Source organism: Ursus arctos, unplaced genomic scaffold (genome assembly GCF_023065955.2).
Source record: "Ursus arctos isolate Adak ecotype North America unplaced genomic scaffold, UrsArc2.0 scaffold_12, whole genome shotgun sequence".
NCBI lineage: Eukaryota > Metazoa > Chordata > Mammalia > Carnivora > Ursidae > Ursus > Ursus arctos.
The window spans coordinates 48,982,148-49,009,418 of record NW_026622786.1 but is presented as its reverse complement, the minus strand read 5'-3'; the positions used below and the strand labels follow the sequence as shown (position 1 = coordinate 49,009,418).

At 34.1% G+C, this 27,271-nt stretch overlaps 1 protein-coding gene across 2 annotated transcripts in view; it reads left to right on the top strand.

Moving 5' to 3' along the window:
- LRRC7 (leucine rich repeat containing 7) overlaps nt 1-27,271 on the top strand; it is a 508,428-nt gene that overhangs the window by 145,446 nt on the left and 335,711 nt on the right. The window contains exon 2 of one of the 2 annotated variants that reach the window (XM_057310571.1): nt 3,058-3,133. The exons of the other annotated variant lie outside the window; for it this stretch is intronic. Within the exon in view, the coding sequence (XP_057166554.1) occupies nt 3,133 (1 nt within the window). The 5' untranslated portion in view covers nt 3,058-3,132. The remainder of the gene's footprint in view (nt 1-3,057; nt 3,134-27,271) is intronic. 2 annotated transcript variants of the gene reach the window in all.

Below are 27,271 nucleotides of genomic sequence, written 5' to 3'. Positions count from 1 at the left end.
CACTGTGCCCTCGAGATGTGAAAGGTTAATTTTAAAGAACATTTAAACACATTAGGAATCTCGTTTAAATATAATTGAAATGTAAGCTGGGAGTTGTGGTGCTTGGCGTAGGAATCTGGCTTATTTACTGTGTTGTCACAGCCCAAGTGCTGTACTGACACTTGTTAAATATTACAGTGTCTACAGAGTGATAGACGCTGGTTAGAAGCATAACCGAACAAGGACTTGCCCCCGGGAGGCCATGTTTTAAGTAGTAACTTATACCTTAAGGACTTTTCATACAGTTTCTACTTTTGAGTAGTAGGTGGAAGAGGCAGGTCAAACTAGGATTAAATACAAACTAGGATTAAATAAAAACTAGGATTAAATAAATGGAAAGTTTGGGAAGAAAAAAGCTGTAATAAGGAGCACTAGTTAGAATTAGCATCCATTTAATGCATGACATGGATTTTTTTTTTGTCATTTACATTCAATTTAGGTACTGGATGAGGAGGTTATATTTCAATACTGTTGACTAAAAAACGAGAAACCAGAAATACCACAAAATAAGTGTAGCCCAAAGCAAGAAACCTTTCAAAAGACTTGCACAAAATGCTTCCATATAGAAGTTCTCCCACTAAGTCTTTTAAAATGGACTTTAACCTGGGGGCTTAGACACTTAGCCAAGCTTACGCTGGACCAGAAGGGACAGTGATAGCACTGAAAAAAAAAAAAAAAAACACTTGAAAATTATTTTTCTTTTAAGCATTTTAAGTTTTTAAGTAAAAGGTTACCATCAAGGCTGGTATCCTGGTCTCTCTGATAGCCAAATTGTTCTCTTTTTCCCCTTCAAAATGTGCTCTTACCTGTAACTATATATATTACGTCTCTTGTAAAAGAAAAATAAAATACTGTGTTTAGAAGAGTGTGTGTCGTCCTAACATTATTTCCCTTCCCTGATGAGTGTTGCCACAGTAGGCATGGCAAGGCCCAATTCCAGTGATTTGCAAATAATAAAAGCAAGTCTACTCATTCTTAAAATAATATAACTATATATTATACTATGATAATATAATATACTAATATAACTATTATTATAATAATATAATACAGTATACTATATTATAATACAGTATCATATAGTATAACTATAATAATAATATTAATAATTCAGACATACTTCTTTCATTATATCGGGTGGTGAATCTGCCTGAAAGTAGAGGGGCAATTTTTTATTTTTAACAAAATAGCAATAAGAGAACAGAAAACAAGAATATAATTATTTTTAAGTATATATCACTTTTTTGGGCAGTGGAACAATCTATTTTAGACTTATAATTTTACTTGTTACAATAAAAAAAAAATAATAGCAAAGACTGTTCTCCTAAGAAGTGTGCTTAGGCTGTTAAGAACTTATTTTATTTTATTTTTTTAAAGACTATTTGTGAGACACTTAAGATTAATTATTATTGCCACTATACAGATAAAGAAATTACGATAGATGATTCCAGTTTCTAATCTAGATTCTAGACTGTATTAAATGGTACTTAACCAGACTGTTATCTTTGTATTTCTATGAAATTCAGGATAATATATTGCAGGCTGTAAGCATTTCACTATATAACCTGTAATTGTGATATGTAAATCATTTTTAATTTTAGTATAAAAGTTAAAAGACAAAGGTATTAAGAATTACTCTAAAAATTGTTAATTTCTATTTCATTTTAATAATGCATTTGTAATCAGAAAATTACTTCAGCCTAAACACATGGTTTGCTAAGCTTTATTTAAGATTGTGCATTTTATGCAAGTAAGTAATTACATCAATTAAATAAACATAATCTCCAGCATATTAACTGTGATTTATATATTTTCAATACAGTTTTTATTTTCCAAAATATCCTTTAGTGTCCTAATTTAAAGAAGAGATTTTTTTTTAGTACCTGAGTGTTACTATGCACAATTGGCTTTATTAAGCAGATTTTGAATATTTTCTTGGTCCTTTCATTCCCCTTCCCCTTTTTAAATTTTTTATTAGGAAATTTTATTAATAAATTTAGTAACAAATTAATAAATAAATAAAATTAGGAAATTTTATTAGGAAATTATTAGGAAATAATATCAATAAAGCTTTCCTTTATGATTCCTAAAACACACCAGGCTCAGCCTGACTCTAGTATCAACTAGATACTTCTCTGTTTCACTGATAAATGGAGGTTTCCTATAGTCCTGACTTATAGATTTAATAATTATAATTGAGATTCTTGGGTTTTATAAATATAAAGGCTTTACATTAAATGTTCAAACAAATAATTTCAACGTGTCATTTTCTTCATCTCCCATGTCAACCATGGGTTATAACGTTACAGAGTACAAACTATGATACTAAATAAATGTGCATATCTGCATTAATCTCACTAAAGTCACTTTTAAAAAATAAATTTGATTATTACAAATGCATATGGGCATTTTAGGCTCAATTATTTTAATGTAATGTATCGAACACATTAAGCTATGAATATATACATACATAATAAATGCCAGTGTCAAAGCACTTTGTTTTAGTGATCACTGGGGATTACCAAATCAGGGTTTAAGGTGTAATAGCGAGAACATAAAATATTGCTCATTCAGAATAATTAAAGGAAAGGCAACTTTCACCTGTAAGAATCTAAGTTATGAAATATTTTAAAAGAAATTCTGTTTTTATAATTTTTAAGAACAAGGGAAAATAACATTTCACATTTATTATTTAGTTATTAGGAATAATACAGGCAAGGAGGAAGATCACTCTACAAAGAATTTTCCTTGAAGATATTGAATTGTTTTTAGAAGGAGTATTGGACAATAGTATCATCCTTTTGTTCCACACTGATTTTATATATTCACAGCTCAAATATTTAAATTGGTAGTGTTTGTGGAGTTATTCTGATTAGGATGTATAACCTGACGATTAGAAATACATTTGATTAAACTCTTCACATTCCATTCTTGCTTATTATGTTCATTTAGATGCATTTGTCAATTTATAAGTACAGTTAATTAAAATTTTTTAAATTTTCTTTTTTTTTTTTAAAGGAGCCCGCTACATGAAAAAAATGCAAGTCAAAGTGGTCACAACCTAGAAGTCTGCAGAGACAGGAATAACTAGCAAGTAGATACTATGTTATTTTACTATGCTTAAGTATATAGAATTCAGTAGTGTTCCGGGAATTTTACTCTATAATTATAAAATAGTCTTGTAATTTTAAATTCATATTTAGTAGTATTTGTGTTAACTATATCACATCACAAAAATAGTTAGGAAGAAAAATGGTAACTATGGATTTCAGGAAACAAATTTTCTGTCAATAATAATGAAATGATTTTGGTCAGAAAGATGAATTTAAATATTTTATCTTTTCTAGGTCTTATACTTAGAGACCTAATTCAACGATATATTCCTTTCTAAAAAGAGTAAAAGAATCTCCCTATACCTTGTAACACATTCAACTACTGTATAAATGTGTTAACTCCTCTCATAAACCACTAATAGGAATTCTATTATAATCATGCTTTTAAGAAATAGAATGAAATGACATTCACTTTTGAAGGTTACATTTCAAAATTTCAAGGTGATATCATATGAAATCCAGACATTAAGCAGGAACTTTCCATTCATCAGTCCTCACTGACATTTTCAAGAAATGAAATAGGAGGTTCAATGATAAGAACATGTAATATTTGGTTGAATGGATTTTTAAAAAGGCTTAAAAATGTGGGAAAGGTAAATAAGATTATTTGAATGGCAAGAAGAATCTTTGAAAATCTCATTGTTCCATATTAAAATGTTTGGAGTTGATTGTTTCTCCTCAAATGTATCTTGGAGATTGTAACAGAATCAGAAAATGTTAAAGCTAAAAGTTTTTTGGAAAGTATTTATATCAATTCTTTCATTGATATGGATTAAGAAATGAAGTTTGCACTTAGAAACTGAATTTACATGTCATATTCACATGTATACACACACATTAATACATTTATATGCACATCTATATATAATATACATGTATTTTTTAGGATAAAAATATAGTTCTTAATTTAACATATTTTTCAGTGGATGGTGATTAAAATATGTCTGCAAAGAAAAATCTACAAGAAATGATGGCAGTATCCACAATAAAAATATTTTAGAAATTATACCTATTTTTATATTTAAAATCCTATTGTAGTCAAAATTTCTTTTTTTTTTTTTTAGGATTTTATTTATTTATTTGACAGAGAGAGAGAGACAGCTAGCGAGAGAGGGAACACAAGCAGGGGGAGTGGGAGAGGAAGAAGCAGGCTCCCAGCAGAGCAGGGAGCCTGATGCGGGCTCGATCCCAGGACCCTGGGATCATGCCCTGAGCCGAAGGCAGACATTCAATGCCTGAGCTACCCAGGCACCCCTGTAGTAGAAATTTCTATAATTATAGACATTGTTTAAAATTGTGTTTCAACTGCTTAACTGTAAACATTCCTAAAGAACTTCATAAGTCAAAAGTAGTTTCTTCCCTTTCAGTCTTTTCTTAAGGCTTTATAAATGAGAAGTCATGAATGATAAACACCTCACATACAAACTATATCAAATGTTTATATATTTGGAACCACATATTTTGATAAGAAGAATCCTAAACAATAACTCAATAAAGCTCAGAGATAAAAAGCATGAATGAAACCTAATGAGTCTAGTTTATAAATTTAGAATTTTTATCTTGGGATGTCATAGAGTTATATAACCTTACACAATAAGGTGTAAGAATTTTGAAATTCAAAATTAAGACTTTAAAATAGTATAGTTGGCCTATTCTTGTATTAAAGGAGAGAAAATTCTAAAATGTGTTTAGAAATACCTTGGTTAAGAGTCAGCATCAGCGGGTGCCTGGGTAGCGCAGTTGTTAAGCGTCTGCCTTCGGCTCAGGGCGTGATCCCGGCATTCCGGGATCGAGTCCCACATCAGGCTTCTCCGCTGGGAACCTGCTTCTTCCTCTCTCACTCCCCCTGCTGTGTTCCCTCTCTCGCTGGCTGTCTCTCTGTCACATAAATAAATAAAATCTTTAAAAAAAAAAAAAAAGAGTCAGCATCAGCATCAATTTTAGCTCAGAAGGAAATGAAGAAGACCATAATTTGAAAGGTATTGAAGAACTTAAAAGAAGAATTCTTTTAAAAAGGAAAAACATCAGGAAGGCTGTTGAGAGAGTCTGATGGTGGGAGCCCAGGAGACTGATGCAGTCATGCAGCTGGGGAATTTAGGAGTCAAACTAAAGTGATGGCAGGAGAGATAGAGAGGACTGTGATTTGAAACCAATACCCTCTTCACTGGTTTCGACAGGAACTTTGTTTGGATGAATGGTGGCCCTATTATTTGAGATCTAGAACATTAAGAGAAGAGCAGTTAACTTTCAGTAGATGATGTTAAAATGGTAACTTTAGTTTGGAATTTGAAGTTCAGGTGCCTTGAGTGTAGCAAAATGGGGATATTGCAGGGTTGGTGGAAATGTAGAACTGGAGTTGGACTAGATTTCTCTGAATAGACACAGTGGTTGAGGCCACCAGGATTTCATCAGGCAGAACATGTACAGAGTGGAAGGGGAATATTACCATAGGTACAGTTCCTAGGATTAATATTCAATCATCAAAATTCTGTTTAGAGAATGAGAAATCAACCACAAAAATTCAGCATTAAGAAGAAAACTGGCTTCCAGTATTTTTGTTTTGTCCTGTTTTTTTAAAAAACTAAAGAAGCAGGAAGATCCATAGAGGGATTGGCAATGTCAAATGCTGCCAGAAAGCCTGGGAGGAGGATGACTGACGGAGAAAAAGCTTTTAGATATCTCAATTAGTCAGTCATTGGGAGCCCCAATGGAGATAATCCAACCTTGGAGGCCAAACGAGTTTGTGAATCCTTTTTCATACAGTGCCTTTGTTCTTTACCTTATCTCCTTCACAGATCAATCCCAATAATAGAATTGTGTTTTTCAAATTTATCTTGCATAGTTTCATATTTTTAACTCAGACTTATTCTCAGAGTATCATGATAACTCCCTGAAACTTCCCCTAATTTGAATAGCTAATTCAATTTAATGTATCTTGGTTAAGGAAATTTTTGTTACTGGGTAATCCTATCAAATATATATGGCCTATTATTATTTCATGTAGTAATCTCATAAATATTTCCTATAATAGATTGAAAAATACTGTAGTTGCCTCTGTTGGGAAAAACCCAGTCCTTCTCCTGCATTCCTTCTCTGCTTTCACATGACTACCAACAATTCTGACACCAGTCTGTCCTTCATTTCTTCCTATGTGTCTGTGTTTCCATTACGGAATATTTTTTCTCATGCCTGCAGGACTCTCTTTTGCATTTCTTTTAGTGACAATGTGCTAGAAATAAATTTTCTCGGTTTTTATTTCTCCGAAACATTTTACTTCATCTTTGTTTCTGAACATTATTATTACTGGTTATAGAATTTTTTCAGTGCCTCAAAGATACCATTCCATTGTGTTGTAGCTCCATTCTTTCTGTTGGGAAGAAAGTCATCAGTCTTATGGGTGCTCCTTTGATGATTATTTGTTTTATTGTTTAAAACATTTAAAAAATATGTTTTAAATTGCTTTTAAATTATGCTAAAACACACGTACCATAAAATTTACCACCTTAACCATTTTTAAGTGGACAGTTTAGTGTTATTCAGTACATTCACTTTGTTGTGCAGTCATTACCACCAACCATATCCATAGTTCTTTCCATATTGCAAAACTGAAGCTCTGTACCCATTAAGCGGTAACTACCCATTCTCCTTCCCCTTTCCTAGCCCCTGGAAACCACCATTCTACTTTCTGTCTTTCTGAATTTGACTCTTCTGGAGTAGTCTAAGTGGAATCATACAGTGTTGTACTTTTGTGAAAGGCTTATAATGTCCTTGAGTTTTGTCCGTGTTTGTAGCTTGTGTCAGAATTCTCTTCCTTTTAAGGTGAAATAATATTCCATTCTATATATATATACCGCATATTGTTTATCCATTCATCTGTCGATGGATACTTGGGTTGCTTCCATTTTTTGACTATTGTGCATAATGCTGCTATGAACATAGGTGTATGTATATCTACAAATCCCAGCTTTCAATTCTTGTGGGTATATATACAGAAGTGGAATTTCTGAATTATATGATAATTCTGTTTTTAGTTTTCTGAGGAATTGCCATATTGTTTTCCACAGTGGCTACACCATTTTAAATTACCATCAATGGTGCAAAAGCAAGCCAATTTTTCCACATTTTAGCCAACAACCGTGTGTGTGTGTGTGTGTGTGTGTGTGTGTGTGTGCTTGATGGTCACCATCTTAGTGAATATGAAATGGTATCTTGTTGTGGTTTTGATTTTCATTTATTTAGTAATGAGTGCTTGAATGTCTTTTCATGGGCTTATTGCCCTGTGTATATCCTTTAGATAAATATCTATTCAAATCCTTTGCCTAATTTTTAATTGAACTGTTTTTCGTTGTTTATAGCCTTTTAAGATTGTCTCTTCATTTTTTATTTTCACTACTTTGATTATGATACACCTGGGTGTGTTTTTCTTTCCAATTGTTCTCCCATCGTTTGCAAATTTTCCTGAATTTCCGGGTTAGAGCTTTTCATCAATTTTAGGATATTCTTAGCCATCATCTTTGCAAGTACTTTTCAATCCCATTCTTTCGCTCTTCTTTCTGGGACTTCAGCTACATGGATCTTTTTACTGTGCACACATTTCTCTTATTCTCTATTCTTTATTTTATATTCTTTTTCTTTCTACCTTAATTGGATATTCTCTGTTGATCTGTCTTCCAGTTCACTCTCCAATTTCTAATATGATTTTAAATTTATTTATTGAATTCTGAATTTCAGATACTATATTTTTCAATTATAGAGTATCTATTTGATCCTTTTTTAATAAATTCTAATTATCTGGTGAAATTCTATTTATTTTCATCTGATCTATCTTGTCCACCTTTCCCACTATTGTCTTGAACATATCAATTATAGTTATTTTAACGTTCTTATCTTTAATACATTGATTACCTACACATCTATTCTTAGTGTCTTTTTATTCCCTTATATTTTGGTCATTATGAACCTGTCTCTTTAAGTAATTTTTTACTAACTGCCAGACACGGAATATGCAAAATTTTAGAGTCTCCAGGTGATAATATCTTGGCAAGCAAAGTAGAAAAAATATTCCTCCTAATTTTTTCAGGAATTAAGATGAGTAGAGTCTGGGTGTTTCAGACTATCTCTGGTTGTTTTCTGTTTCTAATGTCTAGCGCTCCAAGACTTTCAAATGAAATCTTGGTGAGTTTTCCATGATTCTTGCCCCTCATGAATTTATTGGTAAGACAGGACATTTTTCTCTGTGTTTCAGAGATTTTTATCTAAAATTCTAGTTTTCTGTGCCAGGAAGCACCAAAATACACCAAATGATTCAAAGGAAAGATCAACTGTACATTTAAGTTTCCTCAATTCTCCAATGTTTACTGTAAGTTCTCCAGGCTACCCAAACCTGTTATTTGTCTTTCCCCAATTGTGGCCCTCTAATCAAACTTAACCCAGATTTTCAGACTCTTATTCTCTGTCATAGAATTGGCAAATGCTTCCAGAGAAAGGATCTTTTGTTGCTCAGCTCACTGCTCTTTGGTTCTCCTCACTCCTCACTGAAAACAGCCCAACTAGTTTTGTAGGTTCTTCAGCTCTAATGCATTAGAGCAGATGTTTACATTTATATGGCTTTCCTAGTTTTTCCAAGCATTGATGCTGCCAAAGAACACTTTTTGTATATTGTTTTTCTGTGCAGTGGAAACTTTTACATGTCAATTAGCATAAACTAATGTATTTTTTCTTTTCATTTCTTCCACTTTTTTCTCTTAGAATTCTTCCTAAAATAGACTTTAGTTTTTAAAGCAGTTTTAGGTTTGCAGCAAAATTAAGCAGAAAGTACAGAGAATTCCCATATATCACCTGACCCTGCACAAGCATATCTCCCACACCATCAACATCCCTCACCAGGGTACATTTGTTCCAATCGGTGTTGACATATTATTATCATCATCCAAAGTCCATAGTTTATATTAGGCTTCACTCTTGGTGTACATTCTATGGGTCTGGACAAATGTATAATGATATTCGTTATTATAGTATGCCGAATAGTTTCACTACCCCAAAAATCCTTTGTCTTCCATGCCTCCTAATCCCTGACAACTGCTGACCGTTTTTACTATCTCAGTAGTTTTGTCTTTTCTAGAATGTCATGTTGTTGAAACCAAACAGTATGTAGCCTTTTCAGACTGGTTTCTTTCACTTAATAATATGCATTTAAGTTTCTTCCATGTTGTTTCATGGTTTGATAGCTTATTTTTTTCTAGCACTGAGAAATATTTCATTGTACAGACATACTACAGTTTATCCATTTATAATATAGTCTTTTTTAAAGATTTTATTTATTTATTTGAGAGACAGAGAGAGAGCACAGAGGGAGAATGAAAAGGAGAAGCAGACTCCCTGCTGAGCAGGGAGCCAAACGTGGAGCTTGATCCCAGGACCCCGAGATCATGACCTGAGCCAAAGGCAGACTCAACCCACTGAGCCACCCAGTTGCCTCTACAATGTATTCTTTTTAACAGTTTGTATTAGATTCTATAATATCTGGATAAGTTTTATTAAATAATCCCTTACTTAGAGATTATTTACTCTATTTCTAATTTTTTACCTTGTAATATAATGGTATATGAGATAACTTGAATATATCCTCATTTATTTACTTGTGTTTCCAAAGGGATACAAACCCAGGGGTGCCTCTGGGTGGCTCAGTTGGTTAAGCGTCTGACTCTTGATTTCGGCTCCGGTCATGATATCAGGGTTGTGGGATTGAGCCCTGTGTTAGGGCTTCATGCTCAGCAGGTAGTCTGCTTGAGATTCTCTCTCCCTCTCACCCTCTGCCCCTCCCCCTGCTTGCATGCTCTCTCTCTAAAATAAATAAATAAATCTTAAAAAAAAAAAAAATTTCCAAAGGGACACATGCCCAGATATAATCTTGTTGGGATATAAATACACCTTATTATGTAAATTTATATACATAATAATATATAATTTTTAAATTATGTTATTTTATTTTTATATAGTATATCATTTTAAAATCATTTCATTGTGATAAATATACATAACATAAAATATACCATATTTAAGTATACAGTTCACTGGCATTAAGTACCTTAGCTATGTTGTACAAAAAAATCATCAATATTAATATGAATGTTATATAGTTCAAAAATCAAAGCTTCTAAATGATATCTGAAAAAAGTCTCTTCCAACTCTACCCCCAACCAGTTTCTCCCCTCTCAAGGGAGGTAACTGGTTATTATCAATTTCTTACATAAATTTTCAGAGATATTTTTCCAATATATAAGCCTATGTACACACACATACATATTTTTTTCTTTTTTTCTTTAGGTTATAACATATTTGGGAACTGTTCAATACCTTTTTTTCCCACCTAGTAGAAAATATTGGATATAATTTCATATGTGTTTGTAAAGAACCTTCTTATTTTGTTTTCATTTTCTGTAAACTCCTTCGTAGCATACTGTGTGGGTTTATATCACTTCCAGTCTTTTGCTGTCACAAACAGTGCTACTCTAAATGACCATAAGCATAGGTGGTTTTGCATCTGTGCAAGCATATCATAAGAAAAGTGGAGCTGCTATGTACACTGTTATGCTTTTTTTGTAATTTTGGTAGAATTTGTAAAATTGCCCTGCATAGAGCTTGTTTCAATTTTTACCATTATCCATAATGTGATGCATATGACTTTCTAAAATCAATATGTGACTATTATACTCAAAAGCTATGATGATTGAGATTGCCACAGGTATGTAAATATCCCTTCCCTACATTGCCACCCAGAAATAAGTTGCAATCCCTCTTTATTTTTCTCATTCTGCTGGATATAAAGTAATATCCAAATTACTTCAGGTTGCATTTTCCTGCCCACTAGAGAGATTAAGCATTGTTTCATATGTACATTAGTCACATGCTCTTCTGTAATTTGTGTTTTGATATTTTTTTGCCTACCGTTCTATTGTGTTGGCTTTTTCTTATCGCTTTGTAACTGATCTCTGTTTATTATATAAACCAGCCCTTTTTTCTTTCAAATATATTGCAAATATTTTCCTCACCTAAAATTTGATTTTATGCCAGTTTTTGTCATTTTTTTAGTGTATGAGGCAAAATACATTTCTTCTTTTGTAGTGGAATTAACTCATTTTTGCTAGAATTCTTCTACATATATTTTTATTGGTATTTAATTCTCTAGAAGCATGGGTAGTTCTTATAGATTATGACAGGAAGTCAGAATTATTTCATTTTTTTACTCTTAATTCACTTGTGATTGTGAAAGAGTTTTCGCAATTATCGAACATTTTATATTTAATGTGGAATACAAAGATGATTTCCTGCTTTTTTGCAGCTATCTGAAGATGTTATTTTCTAGATAAGAGATGTCAATAAATGAAAGACGGTAAACCTCATTTGAGACTTAGTGGGTTAAGAGAAAAAAAGTATCACAAAATGCCAAGAAGGGGAGAAGAATATTGGTGTTTTTCAATTTTTCTGATACTAAATAAGTTGCTCAAAATGTTCTTGGGTTACCCCTTATTTATCTCCATGTTTTATTGGCTGGTTCCCATAAATTATTAGGGAGGTTACTGGGAAATTCAAGCTTTTCCTTTTGTCACGGTTTATCTTATGTGATACTTAGAGTCCCCGTTCTTTAAAGTTATAGTGTTAGGGAGGCACAAAGGGTAGCAAAGATGTGTATGTCATGAAGGCTGCAGAGTCTAGTGATTGAAGTGCGTGATCTGGAGTTGAATAATCTCGTTTAAAACCCAGAACTACCATTTAAGGCTGTATGAAATAGAGCACATTCCTTAACTTCTCATTGCCTCTGTTTCCTCATCTGTAAAAAGCATGATAACTGTACTTGCCTCCTAAGACTGTCTAGGTGTTATGAATGAAGCAGCAAATGAAAATGACAAAACTCATGCCTTATAAATGAGATATTTGAGTTATTTGAATAAAATATATATTTAAGAATAGTATGAGAAATGGATTGGCGTAAGAAGCAATAGGACACATGGCATATAGTAAGCACATCATATACTGATAAAAAAAGAAACAAACAAAAGAAACAGACTTAAATATAGAGAACAAACATGTTTTCCAGAGGGGAGGTGGGTGAGAGGATGGGTAAAATAGGTGAAGGAGATTACGTATACTAATTGCGATGAGCACTGAGTGGTGTACAGAATTGTTGAATCATTATGTTGTACACCGGAAACTAGTATAACATAGTGTATTAATTATACTTGAATTTAAAAATTTAAAAATCAATTAAAATAAAATAAAATAATTGTTTTAGGGTCAATAAATAGAAATCAAATTAAACAAATTTAGACAAATTTATTTTAAAAGAAAGTATACTTTAAGCAGAATTTGTATTCAGAACTTATTAACCTGTTCTAAACTATTTTATAAAAAGAGTTTTCATTTATAGTTTGTAAAGGAGAAAATAACATTGGAAAATTATACCAAAAAATGACAAATTTATGTTATTTTATGGTAGAATTTATTTATTGAACAAAAACTTATTGAGCAGCTACTACGTGCTTAACCCTGTTCTAAGTGCTGGGGTTATGGCAGTAAACAAAACAGAAGAAATCCTCATCCTCATGAGTGTGTGTATCTTGCGCAAAGGGGCAATAGTTTAGGCCTATGAATTTGAAAGACAAATCCTGACAACTATGTGAGGTATAGATTGGAATAGAAAGAAACAAGAGACGTAGAAATCACTCAAGAGGTTGTTTCTCTTTTTAGGGTAGAAGTCAGAGGCCTGTACTTGTGAATGGCAGAGAGATGTACAAAAATTATACAATTGTGTTGTTACTGAATTTCTGTAAATAAAATCATTTCAGTGTAATATGGGGATTTGCTGTTTTTGAATAGGTCCTCTTCAACTGTTTTTACAAATAATTATGTATACCTTTATTTGGTTTATATATTTGGTTTCCTTAAAATTTAATAAGCCTATACTACTTCAAAAAAAATTCTAACCCCAAACCACCTCCAAGTGAATATCCTCCTGAAAGTGTATCAGTAGTGTTTGCGACACAGAGAGAAATGAAAAATAATCTAACGTTATCCGTTGAGAATAACCTGAAATTGATAACCAACTATTACAGATTACAGGTGGCAACTATAGGGACAGAAATTTAAAATTTGAAGGATGAAATTAAAGCCATGATTCTCCAAATCCTATAATTCCTGTATGTGACTTAGTTGTCTAAAGGTCATGAATATTATGACAGGAAAGAAGTCACTAAATACTGGGGTGAGCCACAAATAGTGATCCTGGCTGAGAGAAGCTAGAGGGAAGCAGCGAAGTTGACACAAATCGTAATTGACTGTCAAGGCCAAGATAAGCAGAGAGAGACTAAGACCAGCTGCATACCCCAGGCTCCTGGCCAGACGTGTGCTGCCCTGGGGATCTCTGCACGGCCCAGCAACCTGGCTTTTGTGTCCTGAAGTGTTCTGATGCCAGGTGAATGAGCTCCCAATGCTACTATGTCTGTCTGACTTTATTCCTAAATTTCCTGTGCTAAACAAAAATCCCTCTTCCTACCTGTGGTCTGGTTGAGCACTTTTTAGGTGGAATTTAGAAACTGAGTTTAGAAACTATGTTTACAGCATAGCTGGAACAATAAACCTGGAGAGGGAAGGAAGGGCAGATGACATTTATTGAGTAACTTTTATGTAGTTCAAGTATATATATATACACACATTTTCTCACTTAGCCCTCATGGTATCTTTATAAGAGAGGTGAGGAACTGAGCTGCAGAGAAGTTAGTTAAGTGACTTCCACAGTTACCCAGTTACTAAAGGGATAATCAGTATCACAGTCTATTTCTATATGACTCAAAGGACCATTCTCTTTCTACTATACTGCCAGGAAGAAAGAGTTTGCATGAGACAAATTGGATAGAGGGAACATGGTAAATTTTATTACCATCATAAAACTCTGTAGAGTCATAGGTTTATGAAATGAACAACTCCTTCTTAACACAACAGCAGTGGGACAATGACAGTACTGGTAAGTATTGATGAATTGAATATGGTACCTCTGGTCATAGTGTAACGGGGATCATGGAGGTAGGAAGAATGTCTCTCAGGAGCAGCCATGCATTATCTTGTAAACAATACCTACTGGGGTTTTGAAATATAGGACAGAGATCTGAGCTACATATTTGGATTTAGGAGGTTTTGCCGTGAAAATGGGAACTAAAGTCACGGGTGTAGATGAGATTTCCCAAGAAAAAGTACAAAGCAAGAGGCAAGAAGATAACTGAAAACAAAACTTGGGTTAAAACCAAAACCAGAAATGAAAAACATTCAGAGAGGTAGGAAGGGAACTAAGGTAAAGCAGATTCATGGAAGCAAGAGAGTAGAGAATGCTAAGTGGGGGGGGAGGGGAGATCAACAAAGTTAAATATAAACTGCCAAGAAGTCTAAGGGTTCATGGAATCTGGTAGTTAAGCTATTGTTGGGAACGTGTGGGAGAACCTCTTAACACTGTAGAGTAAGGAGTCAAGTGTGTCATAGATTGGGCTCCTTGAAAACTGGCTCTGAGATAAAGATAAGGATTATTGGGGAGTGCTGGGTAGAGAGAGAAGTTAAACTACAGTGAGTTTTCCACAGAGGCTTCCATAAAGCCTGTGTGTATTACTGGAACTGGGGAAGCCCTTCAGAATTATGCCAAAGTGAGACAAGGTGGCTGGGTTTTTAAACCAGCAGAAACCAGTTATCAGAGGATTATAACCTGGGTTAGATAATTCACTTCGGTAAAAGGCAGTGCCAGAGAGAGATGCACCTGTGAGCCATTAACAGGCAGCCTTCCAGCAGCTGGGGGAATGAATGGTTCCATCCACAAAGGGATCCGGGTTGGGCAGCTCCCTCACAGCACCCTGGAAGAGAGTGAAGAAAGGAATAGGAAGGGTAAGCTTCTGTTTTTAAGTACTTTGCTATAAGAGATTTTTATTATTGCAGCCACTAATTTTCTCTTCCAAATTCTTCTCCACTACCACCGTCTTGCCAGCTAACTCCTTTACTGCCAGATTTTCTTCTTAGATGTTTCATTTACTCATAAGGTCTGCAATTAAATAGTTCTCTTTCACTTCTCTTCATTTTTACGCTTGGCCTATTCTCTACCATGGATTCCTATAGCCACCTCCATTAATACATGTTATGTGAAAAATAACCATATTTGACAAAATTGCTTTTCCTAGATCAGTTACAATTAGAAAGGAGGTTTGCCATGGAAGCTCTAGGTTAAGGAATTTAGAAATTACAAACCAAGACTTGATGTATCACTGCAAGGCTCTGACTGTATTGAAGAGTCTGATTTTACATGTAGCATGTAGGGTTTTACATTTCCTTAGAGGACACTAAACAGACTATACAATTATAAATATGAATTCTTACTATCATTTCATGCTCATGAATATAGAAAAGGTTAAATAAAAGCTGTTAATCATTTTGATGATTATAAATTTATGGCAGCTCTGAATGTAAGGATAGTGTAAAAATAGTTCCCAGGAGAAATTTGAATCAACATGTATTATATCATTATGTCAACCACTTTTTAATCATCCTGCATCCTTGTGTACTTGTAGGTGCTTAATGCAATATCAACTGCCTCTGGCAGTCACCTGAGATGTGTATTTACTGGCAGTTTTATCACTTTTTTTTCAGAATATATAGGGCCATATTTTTAGTTTAATATTTATGATGTATTGGCATGGCTTTCTTTGGGGGGGAGGTGGAACTGTGAAGTTTTGATATATTAAATTCCCATTTAATAAAAAAACACCCTCCCCCCACCAAAACAAAAACCAAAAACCAAACCAAAACAACAAAAAAACCCAACCAGAATCATGTACAGCTTTATCGAGTTCTAACTAGAGACTGTTTGAAAAGGCAGATTTGTTCTTGCTTTGGAAATACCATATAAACACACACACACAAAAATCCATCCCCTCTGTCAGATTGCCTGGAGAATGCATTTAAAAGGGGATGAAGCTGCATGTTAAAGGCCATAAAATATGCAGCAAGGGAAAGAAGGGTGAAGCCATCCTGCAGTTCACTGGCTTTACCTACTGTGCAGGGCTCTCCTTGTGAACGAGACAGATTGGGCAGTTGCTACATCAAATATCTACCATTGCAGAGAATAAGAGAATTGGAGACAGAACACTGGACTCCAAATTCCAGCTCCTTCCATGATTATTAGCCAAGGAAATGGTGAAAATTAATTACGGTTCCTTCATTTTAAGGGAGCAGATCTACTTTTTCTACTAGGGGAAAAAAAAAAACCACAACTTCTATTTGCAATCATGGAATTTGATACATGAAAGAAGTAAATTTTGACTTACAGTTTTGCAGCTATGCCCAGGGGAAAGGAACACATAGGCAAAAGGTATGTTTTATAAGCTAAGATAATGGCAATTATATAAGTTCACTGTTGTTTTACCAAAACATGGAAGCATCACAAGAAAATAAAACACATTTAGAGGATGGTAACAAAATAAAATGCCCCTGACTTAATTCTCTGACAAAAAAGATTAGACAAAGTATTCAGACACCCTTTTCCAAGGTAGAGTTTTCCTCGGGTTGTAATTTTGATAGGTGTTCAACTTCTTGTCAAATAACAAATTGGAAAACTGTCTCTGGAACAAAATGATCAATGCTGAAGTTATTGAAAGTAGTCTCCATTTATGAATGTTATGAAGTCTACCTAAGGATTCTCTATTGATGAAGTTTGAAAACAAGATAACAATATCAAATTTTCTGAGCAGTTTATAAGGAATACAGTTATGAAATAGGAGTGACACTATTAAAAGATCTTGCTTAGTAGTAGTAAGAAGTTATCATTTGATATTTCCAGGTAAAATGTGAAAATGTCCTTTATACTATCCCTAAATTTCCTCACTTTACAAAAAATTTAACATTTTTATTGCTAACTAGTTAATTTAGTTTTCAAAAAAACACTACACAAAGAATTTTATTTGATTTCCTTTATACAAACTATGGAACTATTCTTCAAACCATTTAATGCCTAGAAAATACAATAAAATAGAAAAACAGTCTTTCAATTAAAAATGTATTACAACTTGCAAAAATAATTCCAACTTAGTAGTAATAATACTTAGCTAATTTTTAAAATACTGACTTTGTTGGAAAAGGTCTGGATCATATTTCAAGAAAAAGAGGATTTATATTGTTGTCATCGTTTTTAGAGAGAAAGCATGTATCCTATTTACATGCATGAGCAGGGGGTGGGGGCACAGAGTGGGGGGAGAGGGAGTGAGAGAGTTTCAAGTAGACTCTGCGCTGAGTGCAGAGCCCCACCCTGGGTTGGATTCCAAGACCCTGAGATCCTGACCTGATCCAAAACCAAGAATCAGAGGCTTAACCAACTAAGCCACCCAAGTGCCCCAAGAGGAGTTTTTTTAAGTAAAGGAAACATTTATGTTTTATGAAAGAAAACAGATTTTTGAAGGTTGGTTATAATTTTAAAAAATCAGTGTTGCACAATCTAATGAAAAATAGGAAACACATAGGTAGCTAATTGTCCAAAAGAAGAAACATACAATTATGACTAAAATATGAAATCACTGAGAAATTCCCAAAGTTCTAGTCAATAAAAAAAAGAGTCCACTTAAAAGCTTAAAAACAAAGTATCTGAATATTTTATCCAAATTCAGGAACTGTGAACCAGCAGTTATTTTAAAGCTCTGTATGTTAACATTCTGTTGTGAAGGAATGAAATAAAGATTGTTTCATATTGAGAAACAAGGACAATAATCCAGAGAAAATGAGATTTAAGTAAATGTAATAAATGAAGATGATACAGTGATCTATTGAAGAAGATACAGAGAATTTCTGTAATGCTTAGTTGGACTTAATATATGCTTGCGATATTTTGACTCTGAGTTTTGACAACATGAATGAAGAATTGGCTCTATCTCCTTTTAAAAAAAAGGATTTTATTTATTTATTTGACACAGAGAGAGAGAGGGAGAACAAGCAGAGAGAGTGACAGAGGGAGAGAGAGAGGGAGAAGCAGGCTCCCCACTGAGCAGGGACCCCTGATGTGGGGCTTTATCACAGGACCCTAGGACCATGACCCCAGCTGAAGGCAGATGCCCAACCGACTGAGCCATCCGGGTGCCCTTCTATCTCCTTTGTATAAACAAAAATACTTTATTTTCCTTAAACTAGAAAATGACATTCAAATGAAGACTGGGGTGTAACCAACAGGCTCCTTTGAACATATTTGTTTGCCAAAATTACTTCTATAGACGAAGCCACTTTAACATCTTAAAAATAAAGCATTTTTATGGTTAATAGGGTTCCATACCTTCCTGAGAAAGTGGGAATTTGTCAGTGGCTCAGGAATTGATTCAGGAGCTCTGTACCAAGCTAGATGTGAAAGGAATATCCGGTTCCTAAAGGAGATCTCAGTGTGGGAAAAGATATAGATGGGTTTTGGTAAGAAATACAATTAAAGAAAAAAAAATATGGAACATGTACTTTCTTACCTATTTAAGACATGGTATATTTAGAGAATTATAGCAATGAGGACCAATGTTTTTATAGGTAAAGGCACTTAAAAAATAAAAGATTTGATTCAGATCATGTGGCTACTGAATGGCAGAACTGGGACTAGAATTCAGGTCTGACACTTAATCCAAAGCTTTTTAATGGAATTCTGGCAAGATTCCTGATGATACTTGATATTCCCTGTTAGACATGCAATTAAGCTTATAATTGGTCCTTGTTCCACTTCTCTGTGAACATGCCTTTCTCCAGATTCCATAAGATGGCACATTATTCACCTAGGGACAGAGAAGAGAGTGTGTAAATTAAGCCAGCAAAGTAATTTTATTTAAATCGTTCAGAAAACAAGGATAATAACATGATTTGATTATTTATTTCCTACTCATGTTTCCTTATTTGCATTAACTAAGTACCTGATTCATCTGTCTTAGGTACAAGTGACTCCCAAGTTATTTTTAATTTTATTTCTGAATAATGGTGGAAAAACTGTTGTAAACGGGTGCCTCCCGCATCAATTCTTGCAGGTTTCCCCTGAATTTTAGTCATATATGTCACGACCAACATTTCTCTTCTTTAAGATATCAAACCATTTTTTTGCTAGCACAAAAAACCCCATCCACAAATTTCTCAACACTGAACCTGTTTTTTCTTTATGCAGAGAAATATTGTCTTTGCTAAATTGTCATTTTGTTCAAAGGCATTTAGCTTTACTCTATTTATGACCACCTAAGACTTCGGAAAGTCTTAGCCAGTCATCTTTTAAAATGTCCAAGATACTGGATTTGTTAATCATTTCTTCATTATTATATTTAGGTAATCCATTTGGACAAGACTACCAGATTGTTGGTATTTCATTTTTGTCACATCAGGATGCATATAATGTCATTTTGTCCCACCATTGATGATACTAAATTTGACCACTTAATTGAGGTGGTGTCAAATCCCTCCATTGTACATTTTCTCCTTGTGTGATTACTGTGGGATTTGAAAGTGTGTGAATATCTTAACTCCAACAACTTTTTACCCATCCTGTCATTTTTCTCCATTGTATTAGCATTCTTTTAAGAAGTTCCCTTTTTGATCTCTCTCTTTCTTCACTAGAGACTTATGAATTTTTTAAGTTCACTAAAAGCAATAGAAATTTAATTCTAAGTCTTGCTCACTTTTGCTGGTAAAATGTTCAGAATTTGGTGCTTGGAAAATATATACATTTATTAACAGTGGCATTGCTCTGTTATTTTTAAAACAAAATTTTTGCTGCTTTTCTGCAAGTCTCGCCACGACATATGTTGAAGTTAATTATTTCACAATTTTCTATTTTGAAAAATGACATTTGGAATTTGTGAGATTAAACACTGCAGAAAAAGTGTTATATAGCTTCTTTTTTAATTCCCATAAGATTTACTTTTTCTGACTGATTCACTAAGAACAATTATTAATTTATTTAATAACTCTATGATGTCTAATAGTTGAACATTTGTTAAGTCACTTTGCTGTATCTTCACCTCTTAGACAACAAGAAACTATTTATAGTTGCTATTTTTCTATTTTTAGTTTTTTACACAAATAAAAATTATTTAATGTTTTTATCATATTTTAACATAATCCAGTAGTATTTCAATAACAATGAGACCTTTTTGGTCACCAGAAGCTGATTTTCAAAAATACTTCATTAGTGCGTGTGAATAAGTTAAGTAATGTACCTCTTTCAGAGGAGTAGAACATCTACTAAAGCAGAATTTCCATCTGGAAAGTTGCAGAAAATTTTGGTTCATTTTCATACAAAAGTTCCTTCTCATGATAAGTAGAGAGTGTATGTAGAGCACAAATACAGATTTTGTAGTTAAACAGATTTTGTGTGCTTGAATCAACACATTCAGTGCTTTGGGACTTCGTTTCCTTATCTGCAGTATAAAGGGAAAAAAGCTTCCAGTTCTTTCTTTTATGAGATTCATGGTAGGCCCTCACCTAATTAATGTAGCCATGATGATGATTATTATCATCATCATTATCTTTACCTTGCCTTTGATATTATCAGCCCTTGAATTGCTTGGAGTCAACGAAGTTGTAAACAAAGGTTCTGAAAGTATGAGTCTTTGTTATATAAATGAGTTAAAGATGACCTCTGTGTATTGGCCTCTATATTTATTTCTTCACCGTGGGCTAGGAGTGCTAGCTCAAAGCCTGCCAGAGCCAAATTCAAATTCTTACATATTCAATTGCTTTAAATAGAGCCCAAATAAGTATATTTTTAGCCATTTCAAATCTGCCTGCTTTGCATGCCCCACAAAACTGCACCCAGTATATGCTACCTATAGAAAAAGACAAACCTTATGGCTACAAAGACCTCAAATGGCTGCTACCCTTTGCAGCTCTCCAACACAGAGATTCCCTGTTTTGCTGCTGAGCAACATACCCTAGACATAGAAATGCCCTCTCCAATTTCCCTCTCCACTGGAGATGGCTTGCCCTCTTCCCCTTCTGGGTAGTGATTCCACACCCACTGTCTTTGGAATCTGGAAGGTTCCTTTCCAGAGGGAATCCCAGAACTCTCTTGCAAACCTCTCCACACCACTGTCTCTGGAATCTGGAAGGTCTCTCCAGAGGGAATTCCCAGAACCCTCTTGCAAAACGTCTCCATGTGCTACCCAGTAAAGCTTATAAAATACTGCTTTATTCTGGTTGTGACTTTCCCTTGATCAACCCTGATATACTTAAACTTACCACAGTCTTATATTGGAATTTGGGTCAAAGACTAAGAAGCGAGTCTTTTAATAAATATTAGGTCTGGAATTTACTCTTGCTTTTTTAGGACAGGAGGGAAGGAAAAGAAGGAGCTTTTGGCTGCATTTATTTCACACCCTCACCCCAGGGAATTTGATTGTAGACTCACATTGCACTTGTCCAACAGGGAATATGACTGTGTTTGGCAGAAACTGCCTTATTTTATTCCAGAGGCAAAAATATCTTGTCTGGGCTTACTGAGAACTTTTTTGGGTGCCCAATGAGGGCTGAATTGCTTGAGGAAAGCCATCTTTGTCTCATTGAGATGATAGAAAATGGAAAACATACTGAAATCTAATAAATTCTGCACTGATTTCTCAGTCTTATTTAGAAGGGTATATCTCTATTTTATTTGGAAGGTAAGTGTGATGAGAGAGCTAGTAATTGGTAAAGCTGTGAATTTGAACCTTGGTCTTATAATTTCATGGTCCATGTTCTTGACCTCTCATCATTCTACTTTACCTACTCCCAAGCTGGTACTAATCTGTAATTGAGTATTTTATGGGACCTCTGATAGTGATATAAACCTATTTTTAAAATTTTTTTCTGCCAGTTTTTACTACTTCTTTTTTTTTTTTTCTATTGTCAGTTCATTAAGTATCTTTTAAAATTGAAACCTGGAACTCTAAAACAAAAGGCCTACCTTTTAAAAATTGCCTTAATGTGTTTTTCTTCTTATACAAAGTGTTAGTTTAACTGTAGGCTGCTGTTTGAGCCAATTGCTGAGAAATATCGAATAGTACCCCTTTGAGAGAGAGGGGAAAAAAAGCTATTTTTATTCAAAACAACACACTGATGGATCTGTTAGTTGTAAAAGGCAAGGCCCCCAGGGGTAGTTTATGTAAGAGAAATAAGACACAGAAAGAGCTAGACTGCTTTACCTAATAAACTATCATGAATTACAAATATGATTCTTGGCAGCTTGAAAAGAAAAAAAAAAAAACCAAAAACTTAAGTGGACCCCAGAGACTCAGAAACAGTAGATAGGCAGGAGTAAGTTCTTGGGGGGACTCTTAATAGCTTGGAAACAAACAGGACCTAAAAAAAAAAAGTGGCCAAGTGAGAAATTCCTTAGAGAGGAAAAACAAACTATAATTATACCCCAAACTACAGTTTTTAGGTTACTGGGTATAATGCAAAATTCCCATATTGAACAATAAAGAGGGTTTGGGAGACTTGACTAAAAGCAAGATAGCAGTAGCTGGTCACTATGGTAACCAGAGGTGAAATGATGCTGATGGGAAAGTACACTGCTGAGATTAAGTTGAGCTTATGTAGAGGGGCCATAAAGAGAGCAAATCAGGTTGCTTTTTCCTATCTATTATTTTCTGACTTGGAAAAGAAAAGACAGAGGGATAGGCATTAGCTAGGAAATATCATAATTTAAATTATATAGTTTCCCTTACCCTGACTGAGGCTAGCAGAAGGCAGGCCAAGATAAGGGTAAGCATGGTAATTGAAGGTGTTAGTCATAGAGGGGGACAGCTGTGGGCTTTCAGCAGGTCCACTATAAGCCTAGGAATATAGAAGAAGGAATGCTTCCAACTCACAAAGATCAGGAAGGTTTGAGGCTATCTTTCTACTGCCAAGGCTGCTTAGCAAACATAGGATGATTTAAACTGTACAGTCTCAGAATGGATACAACATGAGAGAGCACAAGACTGAAATAGGATTGGGAGCACACTTTTAGAAAGTTAATTGATTTGACTATAGGCCTGTGTATTCATTTCTTTTCCCAGTTGCTCTGAATACTTATATTTTTATTATCAAAGGAGAAGCCCGCTATTTACTGGTTAACTAGGCAATTTACTGGTTAACTGTGCTAGATAATTTATGCCTCATTTAATCTAATGAAGAACTAGTTAACGAAGATATAAAGTCATATTTTGCCAAAAACAAAGTTTAATTTGTATACAACAAATTATTCAGGCTATAACTCTGAATTTTCAAGGTGTCAATCACCAGAGGAGAAACTGGCTACTGGTTTACACTATTAAATAAAGAACTATCATTAGGCAAACAGAATTCATTTGAAAAATTTACAATAAAAAAGCCTTTGTCATCTGCTAGTCAGAATCTAGTTTCATAACTATCCAGCATTCACAATATGAGTGATAACAGAAAAGACCTCTAAGACAAAGAGTAACCAAATGCAGAAAATAAACAAGAGGTGAAACGTTATTGACTCTATTATATGATTAGTCAATTTTCTAAATAGAAGGGAAAAAGTATATTGGTTGATGATGGCTACACATAGCAAGGATTGCTGTAGTCATCTACTAGGGCTGCTGTAACAAAATATCACATACTGTGTGGCTGAACCAGCCACGGTTTATTTTTGCACAGTTTCTGGAGGCTGGAAGTCCAAGATCAAGGTGCTGGCTGACTTGCTTTCTCTTGTGGCTTCCCTCCCTGGCTTGCAGACAACTACCTTCTTGCTGTGTTCTCACATGACCTTTTCCCTGTGTGTGCATGTTCCTGGTGTCTATTCCTTTTCTTATAAGGTCACCAGTCCTATTGTTTTGGGACCCACTCTTAAGATTTCACTTATCCTTAATTACCTCTGTGAAGTCCCTCGCTCCCAAAACAGTGACATTGGAGATTAGGGCTTCAACCTATGAATTTTAGAGGGACACACATCTCTCCATAGCATTGCCAACCCCCCAAACAGAGGAAGCAAATATCCATCCATACATTTATACAACAAATATCTATTAAATATCCACCATGTGCCAGACACTACGCCGGGCATTAAAGGAACTACAGTCAGGAAAAGGAGACTTAGATCTTATTCTGTGAATTAGTGGTGAAGGGAACCATTTAAACAATTATAGTATATTAGGTAGAAAGTGCCAAATTCACTGAGCTATGTAGCATTTAGCAGCAATTCTTAGTCTTGCCAGATAAAATATAGAATGCCCAATTAAATTTGAATTTAAAATAATTTTTTTTAGGGTAATCCTGTCCCAGATACTGCATGGGACATACTTGCACTATCCATTGTTTATCTGAATTTTATATTGGATTGGGCATCCTGTTTTTGGTTGTGTTTGTTGTTTGTTTTGTTATTATTATTATTTTGTTTGCTAAATCTGACAACTCTACAATCCAGGAGGATCAGAAAAGCTCCACAGAGGTAACATGTAACCTGAGACCCGAGGGAATAAGAAAGACTAGGAAAAGACTAGGAAACCAAAAGAAAAGGCAAGAAGAAAAGAATCCTGGCAAAAGAAAGATGCTGAAGACCAGCAGTGAAGGTAGAAATCACCAAAATGCAAAATAGAGAGAAACCAGTGATGGGAAGCAGACATTTGGGAATAAAGAACAGAGGCGTGTGTGAGGAGGAGATAGAAGAAACAATAACCAAATTCTCCTAGCCCCCAAAGCTATTTTAGTACCAGGAGCAAGCTAAAGGAGATTTACCAACTGTGACCAATCAATCACCAAGTCTTGCTGATTATAACTCTATTTATTTACTTTATCTTCTACTACGCTTACTTCTCTCCTCTCTACCTCTTTTATGACCACAGAACCTCCGGATTGGTTTCTCAGCCTTCTTCAAATTATTCTCTACTGAACAGCAAGATAGAAAAGATCTGACCAGATCCTTTCCATTTAGAACCCTCAGGACATTTTAAGATGAATTTTCATCTTGTTTAAGCCAATACAAATAATTCAGAAAGTGATGCTAAGATTTAAAAAGCTAATAGAGATTTGAACATAATTTTAAAAGAGCAAGAACAGAAATATAAAACTATATGTGTATATGTATGTGTTAATGCAAATTATGTGACACAAAAACCTAGAAGGAAAACTGTCAAAAATTCTTACAGATTCTAAACTGAGTAAAGCAGAGCTAGGTATATGAAATAGAGTAGTAAGCTATTAGTTCTGTTAAAGAACTGAGAAATTCCAGTCCAAAATTAGTATTTTACCTATGTAAAACTAAACATGAAATAATTTAAACTTATTGGTTTGCCTCAGAATTAGGATTAGAATGCATATTTCTTGATATTTTAATGCAGTATACCTTAACCATGCTGCTTTGTATAATTCATGTGTAACCAACTAACAGAGAATATTTCCAGTGAAAATATTTCCAAACCAATGTAATTTTAAAGGCAAAATATTTTTAGGAATAAAATAATTTTATGTTATTTTATGTATTTTGTTTTGGGTGTTTTTAGTGACTTCAGATTATATATGGTCATTAGAAGATATTTGTATGTGTGTATGTGTGTATATTTTTATGTTTGTGTGTAAATATTGTGAGATATCTCAGTAATAGCCAAATATATTATGAATAATTTGTGATATAAGACCCAATTATTTAATAATATTTACCAGCCAGATTCTGCACTAGCATGGTAAACCATTCTCAGATTAAAGCAGAAAAATAAGGTGACTGTTATTTCACAGAGCTATGCCATAGTCCTTCATTATTTTAAATCTTTGTGACTGAACATATAGTTATATTAATGCTCTCAATTTTGTCAATCATTTTGTTATTGTTTATAGGGCATAATTGTAATGTATAAATGACAAAGAATTTTTTAAAACATATGCATTATTTTCTGCCTGCAGCAGAATAGCATTTCTGAGCCACAAAGTAACTAAGTGTACAAGCTACTCTGTTGTTAAAGAAAGCAGAGTTGGTCTTTATTATAACCTGCCAAGGTGTTCTTTAGAACATATTATTATAGAAGACGTTTCATAAGAAAGATGATTCATCACTTTGATGTCATCCATATGTAACGTCTAGTAAAGCATGAAAGTGCTGTGACTTGCCTTTCTGATGAAATTTAAAAAGAAATTTGAATTGTTAGCTGGTGAGGGATGGGTACTTTTAAAAAATCTTGGAATTAGCTGTCTTTGTAAGGGCCGAGCAGGTTTGGGTGATGATAAGTCTTTAGAATGAGCTTTGACAACTTACCACAATCAATGCTAGAAAGAGCTCTAAGGGCAAAAGAAGAAAGCAACTTACATCGTGAGGAAGTTGGAAAAGATTTGCAAAGAGAGTAACATTTGAACTGACTTGAGGATGAACGATTAAGATTTCTCCAAGTTAAAACAAAGAGTGAAGATCATTCATGGCACAGAAAAGCAGTTGCAAAAGCATGGAAGAATACAGAGGCATCGTGGATGTGTTGGGTTGAGGAAGTTGGCAACATTTACATGGTAGGCTATGCAGAAATCAACTAGAAAGCTATTAGAGAAGTCAAAGGAAGAGGAGAAGGGAACATGATCCAACATTCCAGCAATGATTACGGAGAGGAGGAGCCACATTTGAAAATCTGTCTCATTTGTGACATTGAAAGAGAAAAGTGGTAGAAAATATAGAGTGGAAGATCGTTCTGAATATTTAGCTTAGGAGACTGATGAGTATTAATTCATTAACTAAAAGATGGCAGTACATTAAGAAGGTCAGATTTGGGGGAAAAAATAACAAGAGCATCAGTTTAAAGGACAGTGAAAGTCATCAGAGAATTTGGACAGGAGCAGAAATTCACCGGGGAAAACAATCTGAGATATTTACCTGAAATGTAAACTTTTCTAAAAACTTTATTAAGTATTAAGTTTTTAATTTAATTTCAGTATAGTTAACATACAGTGTTATATTAATTTCAGGTATACAATATAGTGAGCAATTGTATATATTATTCAATGCTTATTGTAAGTGTACTCTTTAATTCCCATCACTTATTTCCCCCATCTCCCCACCCATCTCTCCTCTGATAACCATTAATTTGTTTTCTGTAGTTAAAAGTGTTTCTTGGTTTGGCTCTCTTTTT